The 22117-nt window shown below is 44.1% G+C and overlaps 1 protein-coding gene across 2 annotated transcripts in view; it reads right to left on the bottom strand.

The window, feature by feature from the left end:
- Positions 1-22117, bottom strand: part of MOB3B (MOB kinase activator 3B) — a 248717-nt gene that overhangs the window by 154714 nt on the left and 71886 nt on the right. For both annotated transcript variants that reach the window (XM_047754576.1, XM_047754575.1), the window contains exon 2: positions 7538-8148. In XM_047754576.1, coding sequence (XP_047610532.1) covers positions 7538-7955 — 418 coding nt within the window. In that variant the 5' untranslated portion in view covers positions 7956-8148. The remainder of the gene's footprint in view (positions 1-7537; positions 8149-22117) is intronic.

Raw genomic sequence — 22117 nt, 5'->3', positions numbered from 1 at the left:
GAGAAGAGCTTTAAGAGTTCCCATCAGTAAGGACCCACTGTAATGTGTATCAAGGTCCTGTCTGTCTTCATATCCTTCGCTGCGAACGCTGGGTTTGTCTTAGGACGTTTCATAGAGAGGCTTTAACATGCAACAGGTCAAGGAAACTTAAGGGTGATGTTGATTCTGGGGTAAAAACATCACAGACCTGAGGTGCTGGAGTAGCTGAGAGCGTGGGCTATAGAGCTGGGCTACCTTGGGTCTGAATCCTAGCTCTGCCCGTGGGACCCTGGGCAAGTCACTTAATCTTTTTCATCTGTGAAATGGACCTCACGCTATCAGCCTCAGGAGGTTGTTTTACAGATTAAATGACATAATTGTAGGCACAGTGTGGAGGGGAGTCTGTGTTTAAAAAATTGAAGCTTTATTATTATGCCTACCCAGCGAGTAAATTCTTAGAGCGCCAAACAGTTTATCAGACCCCAGGGGCAAAACATGTTTCTAGAGCCTTGGAAAAACTTACCAGTTTACCAGGCTATCTTAGAGGCTCCATTCCTGGTCCAGAGAACACTTTTCTCATCCTCTTGAGAAATACAATCCAGGGCAGCTCGCCCAACACTGTTTGTTTGTTTGTTTGTTTTGCTTTTGCTTTTTAGGGCAGCATCTGAAGCACATGGAAGTTCCTAGGTTAGGGGTCCAGCCTGGGATCCAGTTGGAGCTACAGCTGCTGGCCTACACCACAGCCACAGAAACATGGGATCCGAGTCGCATCCGCAACCTACACTACAGCTCACGAGAATGCCAGATCCGTAACCCACTGAACAAGGGGAAGGATCGAACCCACATCCTCATGGATACTAGTCAAATTCTTAACCCACTGAGCCACGGTGGGAACTCCCCAAAACCTTTGAGAGTGTTTGACTCCATCACAGAGCAATTCGGCAATGAAGAGTGCTAATTTTCAGCACTCTTCATTGCTGAATTATAGAAGATTTTAGAAGATTACGTTGAGTCTCTGATAATGCATTTCGTTTTTTTTTTTCTGAGAATACTGCTCAGAAATCAACTAGTGGGCTCCAAGAGTTTGCATGGATAGTTATGCAGAAACGTATGCAGAGAGAGAGGCAACTAACAGGCATTTGTGTTTCAACAGCTCTTATGCTGGCTTATGGTTCTGGGCTGGGTGTTTTTATTCACACTGCCTCATCTGATCTTTACAACAACCCTGTGAAATCAGAATCTTTACACAGAGAAATGTAAGCTCAGAGGTTCTGCGTTTAGCAGTGTCACGCAGCATCTTGTAACGGCAGAGCTCGTCTCTGCAAGCCCAGTGCTTGTTCTACCACACTGAATATATTTTGTTGACACCCATGCTGTCTTACCAGTGTTGCATAGATTTAGATCAAAATACAAAACCACAAGGGAAACAATAGAAAATAAAAAGCTAAAACTCAAAAGCTAATTATAAATTCAGTTCCCCGACATCTCATGTCTGAAAAGCCCATTCCTATGGACATTTTTATAGCCTGATGTTTCCTGCCACAATATTTTGAGAGAGAATGAAACTCAGCTGTAGTCTCATGAGAAAGGTTTCCAAAAGAATGCAACTATTTCCACAATGCACTGACCAATGAACAAAGAACTCATTTTAGAAAAATGTGCAGAGCAATTTGGAGCAACTAGACATTCTGGACATTATAGAAACTGCTCAAGGACAGAAACTCTGCTTTGCTTCTTTTTGGGACCTAAAATAGGACCTGCCTCTAAGCAGGTGCTCAATAAGCATTTATTGTCTTTTTTTTTTTTTTTTTGCTATTTCTTGGGCCGCTCCTGTGGCATATGGAGGTTCCCAGGCTAGGGGTCGAATCGGAGCCTAGCCACCGGCCTATGCCAGAGCCACAGCAACACGGGATCCCAGCCGTGTCTGCAACCTACACCACAGCTCACGGCAATGCCGGATTGTTAACCCACTGAGCAAGGGCAGGGATCGAACCCGCAACCTCATGGTTCCTAGTCGTATTCGTTAACCACTGCACCACGACGGGAACTCCTCAATAAGCATTTATTGAATGAATAATGGTGGAATGGCTATAATGGGTAGTCACAGGTCCACGAAGCATTTTCTTGTTTCTTTTCTATTTTTGTTTTTTGTTTTTTAGGGCCATACCTGAGGCATATGGAGGTTCCCAGGCTAGGGGTCCAATCAGAGCTACAGCCACCAGCCTACACTACAGCCACAGCCAAGCAAGATCTGAGCCACTTCTGTGACCTGCACCACAGCTCATGGCAACACTGGAGCCTTAACCCACTGAACGAGGCCAAAGATCAATCCCACATCCTCATGGTTCCTAGTTGGGTTCTTTTCCACTGCACTGCAATGGGAACTCCCCATGCAGCGTTTTCATAAGGCTGTCATCCTCTGCTCAATCTTGGAACATGAGAACAATTAGTGCCTGGACACATTCCTCAGACATTTCAGGGGTGATTTTTTAAAATAGGGGCAAACAGAAATAAAACAAAATAAAAAGACAGCAAAAGAATCATTTCCTTAATCAGGTTTCCAATTTTTTTTTCCATCCTAGACAAATTCCTAAAACCGTGATTGAAAGTCTTCCACCACTGAGTTCCTGCTGTGGTGCAATAGGATTTGTGGTGTCTCTGGGGTGCTGAGATGTGGGTTCCATCCCCAGCCCAGCACAGTGGGTTAAGGATCAAGCATTGCCATAGTTTTGGCATAGGTTACAACTGCACCTCAGATCTGATTCCTGGAATGTGATCCTGGGAACTCCATATGCTGCAGGTGTGGACAAAATAGAAAGAAAAAAAAAGGAGTCTTGTCACAGTTTTCTGAAGAAAAATTTGCAGAATAACTATTTATGCTATAAATGGCAGTGGATGACAAGTGCATAGTTTTTTTGGCTACTTTTGTTTTGTTTTGTTTTGTTTTGTTTTTGGTCTTTATAGGGTCGCACTCATGGCATATGGAGGTTCCCAAGCTTGGGGCTGAATCACAGCTACAGCTGCCGGCCTATGCCAGAGCCACAGCAATGCCAGATCTGAGCCACTTCTGCGACCTACACCACAGCTCACAGCAATGCCGGATCCTTTACTCACTGAGCAAGGCCAGGGATCGAACCCTCAACCTCATGTTCCTAGTCGGATTCATTTCCATTGTGCCGCAATGGGAACTCCCTGGCCAGACACTTTTGAGCTTAAACTCTGACTTCTAAATGACTGATTAGCTGTACAACTTTGGGAAAGCCCCTTAGCTTGTTTAAAAGTCAGCTTTCTTGCTGGTAAAATGGCATATTTAATTCATTCAGTAATTCTAAGAATTAAGAAAGATTAACAGTGGCAAGTGCAGTGCCCGGCACTTTGCAGACTCAATACATGGGAGTTCCCTGCCTGGCTTCTCTCCCTTCCTTTCCCTGCTCTTTCCTTCCTGACACCCATTTATTCTAAAACCATAAATGTAGGTGAGATCACGTCATTATTTTTAAAATGTTCTTATTCCTCCTGCTCAAAGACTTTTTAAAAACCTGAGTTGGAGGAGCGCTCAGTTTTTGACTCCGTTTTTTCTGAATGTCAGATCTGAGATTAAAGCCTCTTATATAACAGAAAAACAGGGAAGCTGGGGGCTAGAGCAGAAAACTCATTGTAATTAGACAGGCAACACAATTTAAAAACATTTTTTTTTCAATCAGGGGGCTGTGGCTTTCTATTTTTCCATTGTTGCCTCTAAAAGTAGTTAAAGAGATACAACCAAAGAGGATGTGGCCTTTGCCTCTGAAGTTCCTGCTGTCTTGGAAGCTTTTGCAGGGACATCTGTTGGCTTTTTAACAAAGGAAGCTGGAGAGGATCAGGGGAGAGTAGCGCAGACTGTTCAGGAGGGAGCCACATCTGTTTGGTATTCTCCCAACTGAGAAAGCTCGCCTTCTGAAAGAGCACGGGTGTCCTGGTTAAACCAGCATCGAGAAGCAGATGAAAGCTTTTCTTTCCTGCATGTTTCAAGAGTGGAGATCAAAAGCTGTTTATATCCTTTAATACCTAACTAAGGGTGAAGCCTTCACATCTGTCGGTATTTTAATGGTTCTATTTCCTTGGGTCACAGTGGGGAGGAGGTCAGGTCTGAATCTCTCGCAATTCCCAGGCAAGGAGACAGAAATATGCCCAGGATTCAAAGCCGTAATGCTAAGCAGAACTCCCGAATCTCTCATCTGCCCAGGATCTGCTGTTGCTGGGGAATTCCTCTTTGACTTTATCCCGACAGATTTCTTGATCATTTCCATGATAAGGACTCTCGGTGGCACCAGGATCAAAAAGAAGGAAAGTGGGCTGGAAACTGGGGGCGGAAGATGAGGAGGAAAGGAATTCTCACAGAGAAAGTGGCTCCTGAAAGACAAGTCCTTGCAAAGACAGCAAATATATTGTCTGAGGGCAAAAAGCAGAGGTGAGCAGGAAGCCAGCAAAGAGACCCAGGGTGATGGTGGTGGTTTTTGCTGACTCCTAACATTTTAACCTTGGAAACAGAGAAAATGAAACCCCGCAGAGGTAAGGTACAGGAAGTACCCAGGAATGGGGATAAGGGGACTCAGAGATATTTGCTCAACGTCACTTTGATCGCCAGCTCCATATATGTGCTGGGACATTATGAAGATTATTTTCCCATCCATCCCATTATCCATCCATCTATATATCCAACCAATAACCTATAAGGCACCAGTTAACAATAAGTCTACTGTATAGCACAGAAAACTATATTTAATGTATACATATGTACAACTGAATCACTTTGCTGTACAGCAGAAATTAACACAACATTGTAAACAAACTATATTCCCATTAAAAAAATACAAGGCACCAGGACTGGACTTAGTGCTGGGATATTCAAATGAATAAGACATATTCTATAACTTTAAGGGGCTTACATTCTAAGAGGTGACAGCCTTCACAGAGGACATGGTGTAAAGGATGCATGAGAATTCATGAGATGGAAAAAGTGGGTGATTCCAAAGGAGACAATGACATGGATAAAACCAGACAGGTAAGAAACAAACTGTTCCTGGGGGTGGGAAGGAGATGAAAAGCATCCTGGGTGGTTACAATAAACAGAGGAGTGTTAGGTGCCTATTAAAAGCACACATTCTTAGGTCTTAGGTCTCACCTAAGAGATTCTGATTTAGGTGGAGGACTGAGGAATGTGCATTTTGAAAAGAAGGCCCCAGTAATTATAATATAAACAAAAGCACCATATGGAATTTCCAAGGCTGGGGGTCAAATCGGAGACTTAGCTGCCAGCCTACACCACAGCCACAGCAACTCGGGATCTGAACCGCAAATGCAACCTATGCCACAGCTCATAGGCAACCCACTGAGCAAGGCCAGGGATGGAACCCGTACCCTCATGGATACTAGTCGGGTTGGTTTCCACTGCGCCACAATGGGAACTCCCTAAAGTATGTCTTTCTTGGAGATTTATAAAGGACATCAGTATATTTAAAGTTCTGCAGTAAAGAAATCAATTTCATTCAGCATTTCCCAAACTCATTTTTCCATGGGGGAAAAAAAAAAAATCACAGTGCACCCAGTAAGAGCTCTCAGGACACTTCTGTGTCATGCGGCACAGATGAAAGCGCTGACCAGGTGCGTATTCACCCAAACATGTTGAATGGCTAAGGAAACCATCTAGAAAAAAAAAAAGCAAAGTCAATTACTCTGGGGGACATGGCAGCTTCCAGGGATTTCCTCCAAGCAAAGTCTAAAACCACCGATGACGTTCTATTTTCCAAGCAGACTCAACCCTCAAGTAAAACACCAGACTCCAAGATGCTATTTCTGGTCAGCCACTCTATGTGGTAACCACAGCTGCCAGAGAGCTGCAGAGGTGCCCAGAGTTCAGAGCAATGAGGAACAGCAGGAGGAGACGGGGAAGGAGACAGAGGAGGTATCCCTGCCTGCTTTATCTATCTTTATTGCTACCCTGTGTTCTGCACATAGCACTGGCAGGAAGCTTATCGTGTTTTTGGAAGAGAAAAATTCTTCTCAGCTCCAAAAGAGGTCTCTGACAGTTAAGAAAAGGGCAAAGAGACATGAACCTAGGAAATTCTCACTCTTCCAAGGTGCCAATTATACAGCCACGGGAGTTTCTGAAACCTGCCTTCTTCCTCCTATGTGGGTGAGCCAACCAGCCACCACACACCCCACCCCCTGCCCTAACAAGGAACAGCAGAGAGAACAGCGTGAAGAAACTGGACAAGACAAGGCAACTTGAGAATTCTCAGCAAACTGGCTTGCATGCTCAATATTTCAAGGTGCACATACTGCCCTAATCAATTTATAGACTTTTTTTCCTGGTATAAAGTTCACGACATCCATATACCCCACCTCAACCTTCCATACGCCACATGGGGACACACACGCCTCATACAGAGGTGATTTCAACATTATATTTTCTCTCTCTCTCTTTTTTTTTTTGTCTTTTTAGGGCTGTACCCACGGCATATGGAGGTATCCAGGCTACGAATCAAAGCCATAGCCACTGGCCTACACCACAGCCACAGCAACCCAGATCCTATAACCCAGAGCGAGGCCAGGGATCAAACCTGCATCCTCATGGATACTAGTCAGATTTGTTTCCTCTGAGCCATGACGGGAACTCCTCAACATGTTTTAGGTACTTTGAGGTGCTTTCCCCCCCGCCAAAAAAAATACCCTGACCATCTCAGAGCTTTTCGGTAATATTTCCCAAGAGCACAAGTATTTTTCAATCATTCTACGAATATTTCCAGAGTGCCTAAATGGTTCCAGGCACCATGCTGTCACTGGTGGTACAATAGTAGAAACAGGATGATGCACATCCCTATGGAAACTAGGGCCTAAAAAACTGAATTCCAAACTCAACCTGTGAGGTGTGCACAACCCAATGATCAGCAACATAGGGAAACAGAATGGGTAGGCAAGGTTTGGTCCTTCCTCTTGAAGAGTCGTATGGCTCAGAGCACAAAGCAAACAAAAGCATTTGCGTTTCAAGGGTGTGGGTTGGTCTAGCAGCTACACCATGGTCCAGAATTAATAGTAAAGACTGGAATTAACACCTATGATCAGGAGGGGGAAGAACAGAATGCCAGGATCTTTATTACCCCCAAATGCCAAACCCCAGTCTGCTTGATTTGCAAACAAACCCATGGATTCTCATACTGGGACTTCTTATCACCCTGAGAGATAAGCACCAAAAATTGTGCCAGAGTTAATGTAACTAACTAGGTCATTAGTCCCTGATAAAAAAATTTTGCCAGGACCATGAGGTGGGTTTGGAGTTTAATCCTAAGGAAGCCAATAAGATCCAATCTAACTTTTCATCAAGCAAGCATTTCCCACCATTGAGGTCCACAAATGATTTTTTGCCCAATAAGATTCTCAGTTAAGTGACGGAAGTTAGGGAAATACTGATGCGGGTGCTACCCATTATTCAACGGCAGTTCTGAAAGAAGTGCCTGCAAATTCTTCAAGTGTGGGCAAGATGTGACAAAAATCACCAGGCAGCTGATCATGGACTTACCCACACACGTTGGAAATATGTCCTCGTTGTTGATCTGGACCTCGATCCAATCCATAAGAAGGTTCATGTACTGGGGGGCTGGCAGTGCAGTCGGCTTCTTGTACTTGAGATCATCCTGCCACCGATACTCATATTTGGGGCCCCCTGACATCACTGGGCAGGTCCGCTCAGTGCAGAACTCACAGATGGTTCCGTAGATGAGGTTGATCCGATTGAAGAAGTCCACCACGTGCACAGCCACCCAGTCGTTCTGATCCTCCCCGCTGGGCAGCTGCACAGCTGCCTTCAGGTCCACGCCTGAGTTGAGGGATGCCTGAGCCCGTTTGTGGAGCTCGAACCTCTGTGTGCCAGGTTCGAACTTCCTCTTCGGCCGGAAGGTCTTGTCCTTGTTGAACACCTGCTTCAAGGCTATGGACATGGTCTTGTTCTCTTCCTTCCTTTGGCAGGAAGCAAAAAGGCAACTGGGACTTCTCAGGGAGAGATCACAACCCAGCAGGGTTTTCCACTGCCAGCCTTCTGGCCCCAGTCTTGCAGTCTGCAGCGTGATCTCTTTTAGACGGCCCCTTCCATCTTCCTCTTGAATGATTTCCAGGGGAACCTCATGTTTCTTCCTAAAGGCAGGAGAGAAAAGGGTCTCATTAGTGTCCCACTTGCATTTAAGAAATGACAAAGGCTTATGGACTCCATTTCTTGCTTCTGGCTGTGCCCACTTCTATCGAGGTATAAGGACGTGGAAGTTAAGCCAAAGTCCTAGAATCTGCATTGGTGATCAAATCATATAATCAGATAGAGAAGATGCAAACTATTACATTTAGAATGGATAAGCAGAGAGGGGATTAAGATGGCAGAATAGAAGGCCTGGAGCTCAACTTCTCTCGTAAAAACAACAAAATTTACAACCAAATGCTGAGCAATCTTCACCCAAATGGACCGGAAACTTTCAAAAAGATATCCTACTCCAGAAGACAAAGAGGAGGCCACATCAAGAGGTAGGTGGGTGATTATGCGATATAAGCAACCCCGTATCTCCCATCTCCCGGGTGGGAAGCCCCACAGACTGGAAACTCACTGGTTCACAGAGACTCACCTACAGGAGTGAGAGTTCTGAGAGTTCAAACTCCCACATGTGGCTATCTGGCACTGGGAGAAAGAGCCCCCAGAGCATCTGGCATTGAAGGCCAGTGGGGCTCGTGTGCAGGAGCTCCACCGGAGTGGGGGAAATGGAGACCCCATTCTTAAAAGGCACACACAGACTTTCACATGCATTGGGTAGCAGGGCAAAGCAAAGTCTCCATAGAAATCTGGGTCAAACCTGACTGCAGTTCTTAGAGGATCTCCTGGGAAAACAGGGGTGAATGTGGCTTGTTGTGGGGGACAGACATTGGAAGCAAGGCTCTCAGGAATATTCAGCAGTGGGTGCCTTTCTCTAGAGGTGGCCATTTTGGGAAAATATGGTCCCACCCATCAGCACTGAGAAGCCCCAGCCCAAACAACAATCCAGGTGGGATCACATCCCCACCCCTCAGTAATCAGGCTGCCTAAAGACCCCCCCAGGCACACAGCTGCCTCTAATCTCTCCCAGAGACAAAGCCCCACCCACCAGAGGGATTAGAATCAGCTCCACCTACCAGTGGACGGGCATCAGTCCCTCCCACTAGGAAGCCTACAGCAAGCCCCCATACTGACTTCAGCCACAAGAGGGGCAGACACAGAAGTAAGAGAGGCTACAACTCTATTATCTGTAAAAAGGTCACCACACCAAAAACCTACAAAAATGAAAAGACAGAGAACTATAACTCAGATGAGGGAGAAAGGAAAAACCCCAGAAAATCGGCTAAGTGATCAGGAGATTCTCAGCCTCCAGGAAGAAGACTTTAGACTGCTGATGCTGAAGATATGCAAGACATTGGAAATAAACTGGAAGCAAAGATGGATAACTTACAGGAAACACTGACCAAAGAGATACAAGATATAAAACTTAAACACGAAGAGATGCAAAATACAATAACTGAAACACAAAATTCATTAGAAGCAGCCAACAGCAGAATACAGGAGGCAGAAGAACGAATAAGTGAGGTGGAGGACAGATTAGTGGAAATCACGGATGTGGAAGAGAAAAGAGAAAAAAGATTGAAAACAAATGAAGAGAGTCTCAGAGAACTCTGGGACAACGTTAAACGCAGGAACATCCTTATTATAGGGGTGCCAGAAGGAGAAGAGAAAGAGAAGGGAACAGAAAAAATATTCCAAGAGATAATAGCCAAAAACTTCCCTAACATGGGAAAAGAACCACTCAAGTCCAGGAAGTACGAGTACCACATAAAATAAACTCAAGGAGGAATACCCCGAGACACATATTAATCAAACTGACCAAATTTAGAATGGATAAGCAATGAAGTCCTGCTGTATATAGCACAGGGAACTGTGTTCAATCACTTGTGATAGAACATGATGGAAGATAATATGAGAAGAAGAATGTATGTATGTATGACTGGGTCACTTTGCTGTATAGCAGAAATTGACGGGACATTGTAAATCCACTATACTTATAATAAATTTTTTTTCTTTATCTCCAAAATCTAGAATAATGCAGAAAAGAAAAAAAAGAATGAAAAAAAAAAGGAGACAAACATAAAACACTAGACCCTCGCCCCCAAATCTTATACCAAATAACCAAAGGGAAAAAAAAAATATCACACACCCCACCCCCTTTTTTTTTCAAGGCCATGGTCAAATTTCTGGCAACTTTTTCCTATGTGATCAAAGTTTCAATAGACCTCTTCAAGGTGTTAAGAATGAGCATGTTAGTCAATGACACATCCCCACATGTTCCTTTTTAGAGCGTCTGCCCCACCCCCCACTGCCCTTATTGAGTAACCTTGAGGCCACTACTGCATCCTCCTGGATACAGCTGACTGGGGCGGAGGTAGCTCTCATATCAAACTACTGAGAACACCTTCCCTAGGAATTTGAAATCAGAATCCAGTCTTCGTTAGGCATTAGCCCCGAAAAGTGATGAAAACTGGGTAGGCTCGAGCCCTATTTGGACCTCGTGTAGCACAGTTGAGAAAGCTGGTCTGCAGAGAGCAAGGAGGGAGGAGGGGATGAGGGGAAGAGAAGGTAAAAGAGGAAGAAGTGAAGGAGGAGGAGAGAAAGTAAGAACCCATGAACAGACAGAAACAGAAACCAGGGTGCAAGTGGCCATGGGGGGAGGAAGATCAGAGACAAAGAGACACTGAGGAGAGAGTAGCTTCATTTGTTCTTGATAGTCTTCTAGGAAGTGGTTCCAATCCCTCTTGAAGCCTAGCTATGTTTCCAGCACTTGGGATGCATACATTCTTCTTGAATTAGTCAAATAAACATCTTGTTTCACTTCAGCTACCTTGAACGGGATGTTTCTTTCTAAGGACCCCTCACTCATCAATTCTACAATGTTGACATCCTTTACCTCTTTAATATCACACCCCAGGTAGTGATTTGAGGCAGAGCCCTCTCATTCAACTTCTGTGATGATGCAGATATTCTATATCTTCATTGTCTAAGATGGTACCCACTAGCCACATGCGGCTACTAAGCACTTAAAATGTGGCTGGTGTGAGTGAGGAACTGAAGTTTTCATTTTATTTCATTTTAGTTAATTTAATTAATGATTGATTGATTTAATTAAGGAAACGATACTTCAAAAAGCCACACACAGGCTATTGGATACCACACCAGACAGAGCAGCTTTGAAGACCGCAACGTTCTCTTCTCCATTACGTCTTTGGACCCTTCCAAAATTCTGATGTGGTTTATAGTAGATTGAGAGTGGGTTAGTAGATCTGTAGTATCATTATCCCTGGGTCTCTAAGAGATAAAATTACCTGCTGAACAAGGTCTCACACTGAAGAAGGGCACATTAAGAACTTGACTCCTAGCAGTTTCTTGACTCCTAGCAAATGCTCTTTCCATGTAGCCTGACATTCTAAAAAGGGATGCCTGTCAATCTGTCTTTCGTGCTGGTTCCTGAAGCCCCCTTTACCAAGAGCTTCCATCCACATAGTCCCCTAAGGACGAATTGACTGGAGGTGAGGCTGTGTCCTGTGGAGTGGAAACACAGAGGAGGTAACTGATCCACTTGTGGATCAAACCCTAGCGAAACGAGCCAACAGCTGGGGCCAGATTCAGAAGAGCCCATCATGGCATCGTTAACATGGACCTGAAGCAGGATCCCGCAGATCTGCTCTTTCCTTCCCTGGGAGGGTTCTGCGACACGACACCATACTCCAACATGGCACGGCGATGGCTTTAATCTCAAGTCACTCAGGCAAAACAAAAACAAAAACATCTAAGCTACCCCAATTCCCTCTCACAGATTCCTTTCTTCACTCAGAACCGTGATCACTCAGCTGAATGCCTCTTCTGGCAACTCCCGATAGCCTTGGTCTGCTCACTTCCTCCCCCTTAACCCCACCCTCTTCCTAGTCACTGCAAGGCCATATATCAGAGAGGTGTTTTTTGCCCCGTCCTCACTTGGCCTTGAGTATACACCCCCCGCCCCCACAAAGAGACCCTATAGAAGAGCAGGTCACATAACAGACACCCTGCCTGTGGCTGTCTGTGAAATCACACTCCTAGGGGCTTCAGAAGATCACCAGGATGGGTAAAAAAAAAAAGGAGGCAATCTCTTCTTCAAAAGAATACCTTCCCAAAGGCTTCGCCTGCCTGCAAAGAGATTTAAGAACACCAAGGGCCTTAAAAAGGCATTTCCAAACTAAAAACCTCAGCTCAGGGTTGGGAAGATAGAGACAGGAGAATGAGGACTTTTTATTTTTTTTTCTTTTAAAAGAGACAATAGTCCTTTTGTATCGCAAATGCTTAATTGCTGACAGTAAAAAAGCAACAACCCAACAGCCGCCCCCTCAAGTCTCCAGTAAAGACTTGCCGTCCTGTTATTCTGATAAGGAGGGTACCATCCATTCCCACGGCCCTCAGAGCCACCTTCTTTCGTCACCTTACATAACCTTCGGTATCACTAGTTGTGCGGCGGCCCTGTGGCCTGGGGTGGACGCACCAGTGTGGACGGCTTCCCCCCTACCAGGCCAGGCTCTCTCGGACACCATCAGCAAGCCCCCGCTGGACTTCTGAGGAGAGCGTGTGAATGAGACAGAAAATCATAGTGGATCTTCCTCATCACAAAGCCTTTCGTGGTTAGTACTCATGAATATTTAAGTAAACATCAAAACCTTGGTTGAGGTTTGGGATTTTTTTTTTTTTTCCATATGAACATCTAATTGTTCCCACATCATTTGTTTAAAAGACTATTCCTTTTTTTTTTTTTTTTTTGCTTTTTAGAGCCATATCCACGGCATATGGATGTTCCCAGGGTAGGAGTCCAAACGGAGCTGCAGCTGCCAGCCTATGCCACAGCCACGGCAACATCAGATCCAAGCTGCATCTGCAACCTACACCACAGCTCATGGCAACGCCAGATCCTTAACCCACTGAGTGAGGCCAGGGATCAAACCTGCAACCTAGTCTGATTTGTTTCCTGTGTTCCACAATGGGAACTCCTAAAAGACTACTCTTTTATCACTGAAATACCTTGGCACTTTTATCAAAAACTAACTCTAAGCCTACTTTAAACTTTCTATTCTGTTCCATTGATTTAGATGTCTATTCTTTGTTTTTGTTTTTGGTTGCACCCAATGGTACATGGAAGTTCCCAGGCCAGGGATGGAACCTGAACAACAACAGAGTGATCTGAGACACTGCAGTGACAATGCAGGATCCTTAACCTGCTAAGCCACATGGGAACTCCATGGTTTTGGAATTTTTCTTCCAGAGATACTGAGATAACAAACATCAAGATTGCAACCTCTTGGGAGTTCCTGTCATGGCTCAGTGGTAAATGAACATGATTAGCATCCATGAGGATGCAGGTTCGATCCCTGGCCTTGCTCAGTGGGTTAAGGATCTAGCGTTGCCATGAGCTGTGGTGTAGGTTACAGACGTGGCTCAGATCCCGCATTGCTGTGGCTGTGCCGTAGGCAGGCACTTGTAGCTCTGATTGGACCCCTAACCTGGGAACCTCCATATGCCGTGGGTGTGGCCCTAAAAAGACAAAAGAAAAAAAAAAGATCTCAATCTCTTGAACTGAATGGGCATTTATTCAAAACTTTACCTGACTATAAATTCGCTATTTTTGCCCCCATGTAACAGGCTTATCTGAGGGAAAAATCATCTTTGGAGGATTATCTCTCAACCAAATCCCTTTGGTTTGTGAGGGATTTGGATGTGCTGCTCTTGGCTGCCATTTATTAAACTCTACTCTGCACCAGACTTTTACATATGTTATTAACATTTTAATCCTCACTACAAACTTGCATGATGCATGTTTTTCTCACCGTTTTATAGAAAAAGAAATCGAGGCTCAACCAAATGAAATAAATTTGCAGAAACCACAAAATTAGTAGAATGTAAGGCTAAATTTTGCTTGGGGTTTTTTTTCCTATTTTTTTATTGTTTTCTTTTTCTTTTTAGGGCCCCACCTGTGGCATATGAAGTTCCCAGACTAGGGGTTGAACAGGAGCTACAGCTGCTGGCCACACCCACAGCCACAGCCACACCAAGTTGAGTCTATCACGAACAGCTCACAACAACACTGGGTCCTTAACCCACTGAGCAAGGCCAGATTCAAATCTGCGTCCTCATGGATACTAGTGGATTTCTTACCACTGAGCCATGATGGGAATTCCTACAATCTTTTTCTAATATTATCTCCCATCGTGTTCTATCACAAGTGATTGGATATAGTTCCCGTGCTGTACAGTGGGTCCTCGTTGCTTACCCATTCTAAATGGAATAGTTTGCATCTACTAACCCCAAACTTCCAGTAGGTATGATTTTTTTTCTCGCTAAAATTGTTTGAAAATCTCATGAACATTTTTATGTTTTCAAAGCCCCTTCAATGTTAGATTTCAAAGCTCCTCACACCAAGACCATAAAGGAAACAAAATAGGCAATATTATTCTCTCCATTTTCCAGATGCAGAAACAGAAACTCTGATTTCCTAGTGCTGTCCCAAACGTGTTCATCATTCTGATGCTCTGACATGAGGATGTCTCTTCTGCTCAAACTTTTTTGTCTAGAATACAGTTTTCTGAACCAGGTATAGGTTGGTCAGTGGGCCCCCATGTTTAAAGACAATGGCTCCAGGGAGTTCCCGTCGTGGCTCAGTGGTTAATGAATCCGACTAGGAACCATGAGGTTGCGGGTTCGATCCCTGGCCTTGCTCAGTGGGTTAAGGATCCAGCATTGCCATGAGCTGTGGTGTAGGTTGCAGATGCAGCTTGGATCCCGCGTTGCTGTGGCTCTGGTGTAGGCCAGCGGCTACGGCTCTGATTCAACCCCTAGCCTGGGAACCTCTGTATGCCGCAGGAGCGGCTCAAGAAAGGGCAAAAAGACAAAAAATAAAATTAAATAAAGACAATGGCTCCAGGATGGATAACAACAAATATATCACGTCACTGAATGACTGAACAAAGAGGCATCTGCCTGTCTCTTTATCTGTGTCAGATGCGGTACTGAGGCAGGTACCTAAAAGAGTTTTGAAATGAAAAGGCAACAGGAAATCCATCTCACCTGAATTTCAACCCAGAGCCCCATCAGGACCCTTGCCCATAATTGACACTGTAGGTTGATAAAATGGTTAGAGCAGTGCTTCTCAAATGTTAACATGGGATCTTGTTAAAATGCAGGTTCTGGTCCAGCAGGTCTGAGGTGGCACCTAAAAGTCTGCATTTCTACCAAGTTCCTGGGTGAGGCCAAATCCATCATTGGTCCATGGATGATACTTTAGGTATCAAGGCCTGACTTAACTAAGAGAGCCTGTTAGAAGTGCTCTCCTAACACTGTTCCTGTTGTAGCTTAGTGCATTAAAAACCCGACATAGTGTCCATGAGGATGCAGGTTTGATCCCTGGACTTGCTCAGTGGGTTAAAAATCAGCATTGCTACAAGTTGCAGTGTAGGTCACAAATGTGGCTCAGATCTGGCATCGCCGTGGCTATGGCGTAGGCTGGCAGCTGTAGCTCCGATTCGCCCTCCAGCCTGGGAACTGCCATATGCCATGCATATGGCCCTAAAAAGCAAAAAAAAAAAAAAAAAAAGGGTGGCGGGGTGGAGGGGGGGTCGCCGCCAGGAATACTGACTCTCCAGCCTCTCCTTGTACCTAGTAGATCTAGCCTGCCTTTTAACAAGATCTCAAAAGTATATACTTTGAAGAGTACTAGGTTAGAGGGCTGTCTGAATGGCTGGGGAAAGGGATGACTAAATAAACTTCCATTTGTTGTTCTTCAACAGTTTGCTTCATAAACCTAGTTCTCAGTTGAGTGTATGTGTATGCGTGTGTATGGGGTGGGGATGGAAAAAGATTGAGGAGAGACACACTATTTTGAATACAATTGCCTTGACAGATGGTGACAATGGCTACATCTTTTGATTTGGATTGATCTGGAGAACCCAGGAGGCTTCCAGTGAAAACCTCATAAATGCCAGATGGACTGCAGCCACTTCTACTGCTGCCACAGCCTCACGCACAAAAGCTGCTTTGGCTAAATAAAATGCGGCCCTAGCAACCACACAGCCGTTCTTCTCTGTCTTTGTCCAGTGTCCAGATAGAAAAGAACAAGTCACCAGTTTTGCCCCCCTGGCCAAAAACTATAAGCAAATTCTAGGTTATGAATATCACCCTCCACAATGCTGGTTCTTAATAAATTTTGGATTGCTCCATTCAACCAATAAACCTTTACTAAAGGGCTAGCCACCAAGGACACAGAGCTAATTAAAACTTGGGCCCTGCTTCTGAAAAGTCCTCAACTGGCTACCTCATTTTGAAGTCTGTTCATTGGCTTTGGCTTTGGAAGCTACTAAGTCAAATGCTCCAACACGGAGAGAGGGATGGGTTTCCTACACAGTATTACCCGGGTTGGGAATGAAAAGGACAATGAAGAGGAAGATGGAAACTCAAATAAACAGCATAAAATTGACAGGAGCTCCATGTGTTCTCCATATTTTCTGCTAAATAGATCAATTATAGCAATAAAACATGTGCACTATAAAAATATGCAGAGAGAATTCAGCTGGGCTGCAGGGGAATGTTGATGCGGTAACTAAGCAACACTGGCAAGGAAAGTTCTTATTTTTCCTTTTCCTATTGATGTCTTCTGACTTATTAGTTGAAAGATCAAAGAGTCCCCCCCAAGGCTAAGGAAGAAATGAAATAACTCTTCCATCCACTCCTGAGAGATGCATCCTCTTTAGCTGGGATCACCTCTAGAGATGCTGGTGGTCCAGAGGGTGGATGGGACGGAAAGCAGAGGGACCAAAGCATTAGCGTTTGGGGGAAGGAAGTTCAATATCTCATCTGTAGGTTGAAGCACTCCTCCTGGCAGGACCAGCTGGCAGGGCAATTCACAGCAGGAAGGCCCTAAAGAAAGCGGGGGCCCTGGAAGGATCCCACTTGAGGGAGCTTCCAGGGTATCATCATTGTTAGAACCCCAGGAGCAGGAATGGTGCCTGGAACAGAGCCGACTTCATTGAATGTTTGCTGAATGAATGAATCAGTGGCAGTGAATTAAGCACCCTTTGCATCAAAGTGAAACCACCAATGTGAAACCACATTGGATCTCCCATCTTTCATTATCTGGGCATTCTCTCTCATCAGTAAGTTCGCTGCCAACTCACTGAGGCCAGATATTATCAGCAGCTGGGCTATTCTAAAACATCCCCTCCGAAAAGGTCAAGACATTTGCCCAACTTCTCTTTCGAATGGGCAGTTCCTTTCCCACGTGTTACCTAAAATCCCAGCTCTTCAGAGTTCAAGAAATGAGTCATCTGATTTATTTTCCCATTACATTTTTCTCTTTATGGCTGAAATAGCCCATGGAATCCTCCTCTCACACCTCAAATATTGAATAAAAGTAGATTCGGTTTTTATTTTGGAGGAGTGTGTGTGTGTGTGTAGGTGAGTAAATTCAACATTATCTCATTTTCCCAGGCTCCAATAAAAGGACTGTGCTTAAAAATGTGATTCCCATCAAACTTTATGTACTGTTTACTCCTACCTACTCTTTAGGTGCTGTCTTTTTTTTTTTTTTTTTTTTTGTCTTTTTAGCTATTTCTTGGGCTGCTCCCTCGGCATATGGAGGTTCCCAGGTTAGGGGTCGAATCGGAGCTGTAGCCACCGGCCTACGCCAGAGCCACAGCAACGCGGGATCCGAGTCGAGTCTGCAACCTACACCACAGCTCACGGCAATGCCGGATCCTTAACCCACAGAGCAAGGCCAGGGATCTAACCCGAAACCTCATGGTTCCTAGTCGGATTCGTTAACCACTGCGCCACGACGGGAACTCTAGGTGCTGTATTATCTATGCTCACAAAACAATCCCAGAATTGGAGAAATTTCTGCCTGGAAAGCAGTCCTGCTATTTTTTTCTTTCTTTCTTTTTTTTCTTTGGTCCAACGAGTCTGCATCTTCAACACTGAGTCGCCATGTTGTTGCATTTTTAGATTGTTGGGGAAAACAGTGCCACCTCCCTTTAAGCTTCAAAGGCATGTATGATTTCAGAGCATTAAAATGCCCACGTTATTTCTGAACATGGATGAAGTCAGTACAAACAGGTGCAGCCCTACAGAAATCGGTCACATTTCTCTCTCCATTAATTTCTAGCTCTTCAATGTTCATTCAAGTTCCCTTCTCACTGCTTTATCTGCATATTTATTTAGTCAGCAGTCTGGACAGGCAAGCATTAAAAATAGGAGTAAAATATTCCAAAGGTGAAAACATTGCAGGCAAGCTTGTACACTGCAAAGGCAGCAAGATCAGTCATGGATCAGTGCACAGGTGTTCACAGCAGAGACCCATAAGGTCTCTCCATTTCAGACTTAGGAACATCGCCATTCAGAAGAGGACACTGGTGGTGAGAAAGAGTGAAAAGAGTGGAAGGATAGGAAAGGTTGGGATTTATTTGGTGTGATTTAATTCACCACAGACTCACACTGTGCCAAAGGAAAGACAGACTTTTTTTTTTTTTGGCTTTTTAGGGCTGCATCTTCAGCATATGGGAGTTCCCAGGCTAGGGGTTGAATCAGAGCTACAGATGCCAGCCTACACCACAGCCACAGCAAGGCCAGATCCGAGCCATGTCTGCGACCTACACCACAGCTCACAGCAATGCCGGATCCTTAACCCACTGAGCAAGGCCAGGGATCGAACCTGCCTCGTTCAGTGGGCTAAGGATCCAGTGTTGCCTCAAGCTGCGACATAGGTCGCTGATGCAGCTCTGAGTCTACCCCCAGCCCCAGGAACTTCCATACACTGCAGGTGTATCCATAAAAGAAAAAAGGAAAAAAAAAAAAAGGTATTTTGTGAGTGTGTGTGTCTTTTCTAGGGCCACACCCATGGCACATGGAGGTTCCCAGGCTAGGGGTTGAATCCGAGCTGTAGCCTCCAGCCTACACAACAGCCACAGCAACTCGGGATCTGAGCCATGTCTGCAACCTACACCACAGCTCACGGCAACTCCAGATCCTTAACCCACTGAGCAAGGCCAGGGATCGAACCTACAACCTCATGGTTCCTAGTCGGATTCGTTAACCACTGCACCACAACGGGAAGTCCAAAAAAGTTCTTTTAAATAAAGCCCTTTCTGAGCCCAGTAGAGACTAGTTTAGATGAGGGAGATGGCAAATCTTTGGTTTCACCTTGGATAGGGTTAATCCAATCTTACCATAGTTTTAAAAATAAATCGTCAAAGTAAAACTATGGTAAGATAAATGCCCAGCTGACCCATTTCATACTTATGAAAGGCATCCCAATTATTTTAATAATTTTTTGTTTGTTTGTTTTTCTTCTTTTTCTATTTTTTATTACTCAAATGAATTTATCACATCTGTAGTTGTATAATAATCATCACTATCCAATTTCACAGGATTTCCATCCCATAACCCAAGCACAGCCCCCCACCCCCCACTCCTCCAGAGACCATAAGTTTTTCAATGTCTGTGAGTCAGCATCTGTTCTGCAAAAAAGTTCAGTCTGTCCTTTTATTTTAATAATTTTTAAAAGAAAAAGTGTTACTCTATTATTTACAGATCTTTTGCCCAGCTAGAAAAGTTTTTGGGGTTAAAAACAACAACAACATATGATTTGAGACCACAATACCTAAGGCAGGTGGTGGTAGGGAAATGGAGGGTGAAAAGGAAACTACAAATAGAGCTAATTTAACAGCTGAAGTAAAAAAACTAAGGTTAAAAAATGTATTTTTACTTTTTAAAGCACAGGTGTATATCAGAAGCTCCATCAGATGCTGGGAGAAAGGTCATTGTCAACTACCATTTCCTTCTTTCTCTTTGAAACAGGATATGCCAGTTCTTTCTTGGAAAAGTCTTGCTTTAAAGGGAAAATGTTCAAATTCAAGGAAGTTGTTTCCCGTAACCATCAACAGACTTATTTACTCTTAGCCACTCTAAGTGAATTTGAGTCTCAGGGTCTGGAAAATTTTCGCCCCGGCATTAATGGGAATTTATGTATGACATCTGGAACTACTGCAAGAGACCTTTGAGAGGTACAGCGCACAAAAATGGGCTAGCAGACTGGAAACTGGAAAATACATTTCTAATTTTCAAAAGGGTACTATTTTAAGCTTGGGAGAGGGATGGGTAAAACTGACACTAACTGCAGGCAAAATATAGAGGCAACATAGGCCAGTAGCTAAGAACACAACCTCTGCAGGTTGCTGTGGGAATTCCAGAGGGTATTTATGCTAAATGTTGGGAACACAGTAGGCACCAAGTAATGTGGTTGCTGCTGTTGTCATCATCCTTTGAATCACATTATGATGCAAATTTTAACAGTGTCAGATTCTTTTTTTTTTTTTTTTTTTTTTTTTTTTTTAGTGCCGCACCTGCAGCATATGGAGGTTCCCAGGCTAGGGGTCGAATCAGAACTGTAGCCTGCCAACCTACACCACAACCACAGAAACACCAGATCTGAGCCTCATCTGCAACCTACACCACAGCTCATAGGCAACCCCAGATCCTTAACCCACTGAGCAAGGCCAGGGATCAAACCTGCATCCTCATGGATAATAGTCGGATTCATTTCCAATGAGGCACGATGGGAACTCCCTAGAGTCAGATTCTTGAGAGGGCAAACAGCCACTTAGAATCTTAGAATGGTGAACATTCTATTCAACCTAATTATATAATAGTAGTAATAATTAACATTTATTGATTTTGTTATTTATTTTAATAGCAAATCATGAGTTAGGTATTATTGTCCCCATTTTATACTTAAGGAGACCCGAGACACAGTGAGGTTAAAACTTGTCCCATGTCATAGAGAGTAAATAGCCAAGCTGACTCCGAAACTCTTAACCCTAATTAAGACAGCCTCTTAGACAAATTGTTCACAAAAGAGACCAGAAGAACTTCTAGGGCATGTACAAGGGGGGGTTGGGAAGAAGATGGAAGAAACACAGACCTAGCCCTGTGAACGTGGTCATGTGCTATGCCCAGTGACACATATTTCTTGAACTTTTGTAGTCTGAGTCAGAAGACTGGATTCAGATCCTGGCAATGACTTCCATGGCTGTATCTTTGGACAAGACACACTTTATGAGCCTCGGTTTTATTTTCCTTAAAAGCAATGGTCCAAGACATGGAAACAACCTAAATATTCATCAACAGAGGAATGGATAAAGAAGATGTGGTACATATATACAAGGGAGTATTACTCAGTCATGAAAAAGAATGAAATAATGCCATTTGCAGCAACATGGATGAACCTAGAAACTGTCATACTAAGTGAAGTTAATTAGTGAAAGAAAACCATCATATGATGTATATACGTGGAATCTAAAAAAAAAAAAAGATATAAGTGACCTTATGTGCAAAACAGAAATGGACTCGCAGACTTTGAAAAACTTACGTTTACCACAGGGGACAGGTCAGTAGGTGGGAGGGATGGACTGGGGGTTTGAGATTGACATATAGACACTGAGGCATATGGAATGATTGGCCAACAGGGGCCTGCTGTGTAGCACAGAGAACTCTAGTATTCTGAGTCATCTATGTGAAAAAGAATCTGAGAGAGAATGGATATGTGTGAATGTATGACTGGGTCACTTTGTTGTACAGCAGAAATTATCACAGCCTTGCAAATTAACTATACTTCAACAAAACTTAAAAAAAAAATGGTTCGTGGAGTTCCTGCTGTGTGCAATGGGTTAAGAATCTGATGGCAGTGGCTCAGGTTGCTTCAGAGTCAAGAGTTTGATTCCCAGCCCAGCCCAGTGGGTTAAAGGATCTGGCCTTGATACAGCTGCAGCAAAGGTTACAGCTGCCACTAGGATGCAGTCCTTTGCCTGGAAACTTCCATATGCTGTGGGTGCAGCCATTAAAAAAAAAAAAATGTTCTTGGAGTTCCCGTCCTGGAGCAGCAGAAGTGAATCCAACTAGGAACCATGAGGTTGTGGGTTCAATACCTGGCCTTGCTCAGTGGGTTAGGGATCCGGCATTGCCATGAGCTGTGGTATA

This window comes from Phacochoerus africanus, chromosome 12, assembly GCF_016906955.1.
Source record: "Phacochoerus africanus isolate WHEZ1 chromosome 12, ROS_Pafr_v1, whole genome shotgun sequence".
NCBI lineage: Eukaryota > Metazoa > Chordata > Mammalia > Artiodactyla > Suidae > Phacochoerus > Phacochoerus africanus.
The sequence above is the reverse complement of the archived record's forward strand: the minus strand, read 5'-3'. Positions and strand labels throughout refer to the sequence as shown.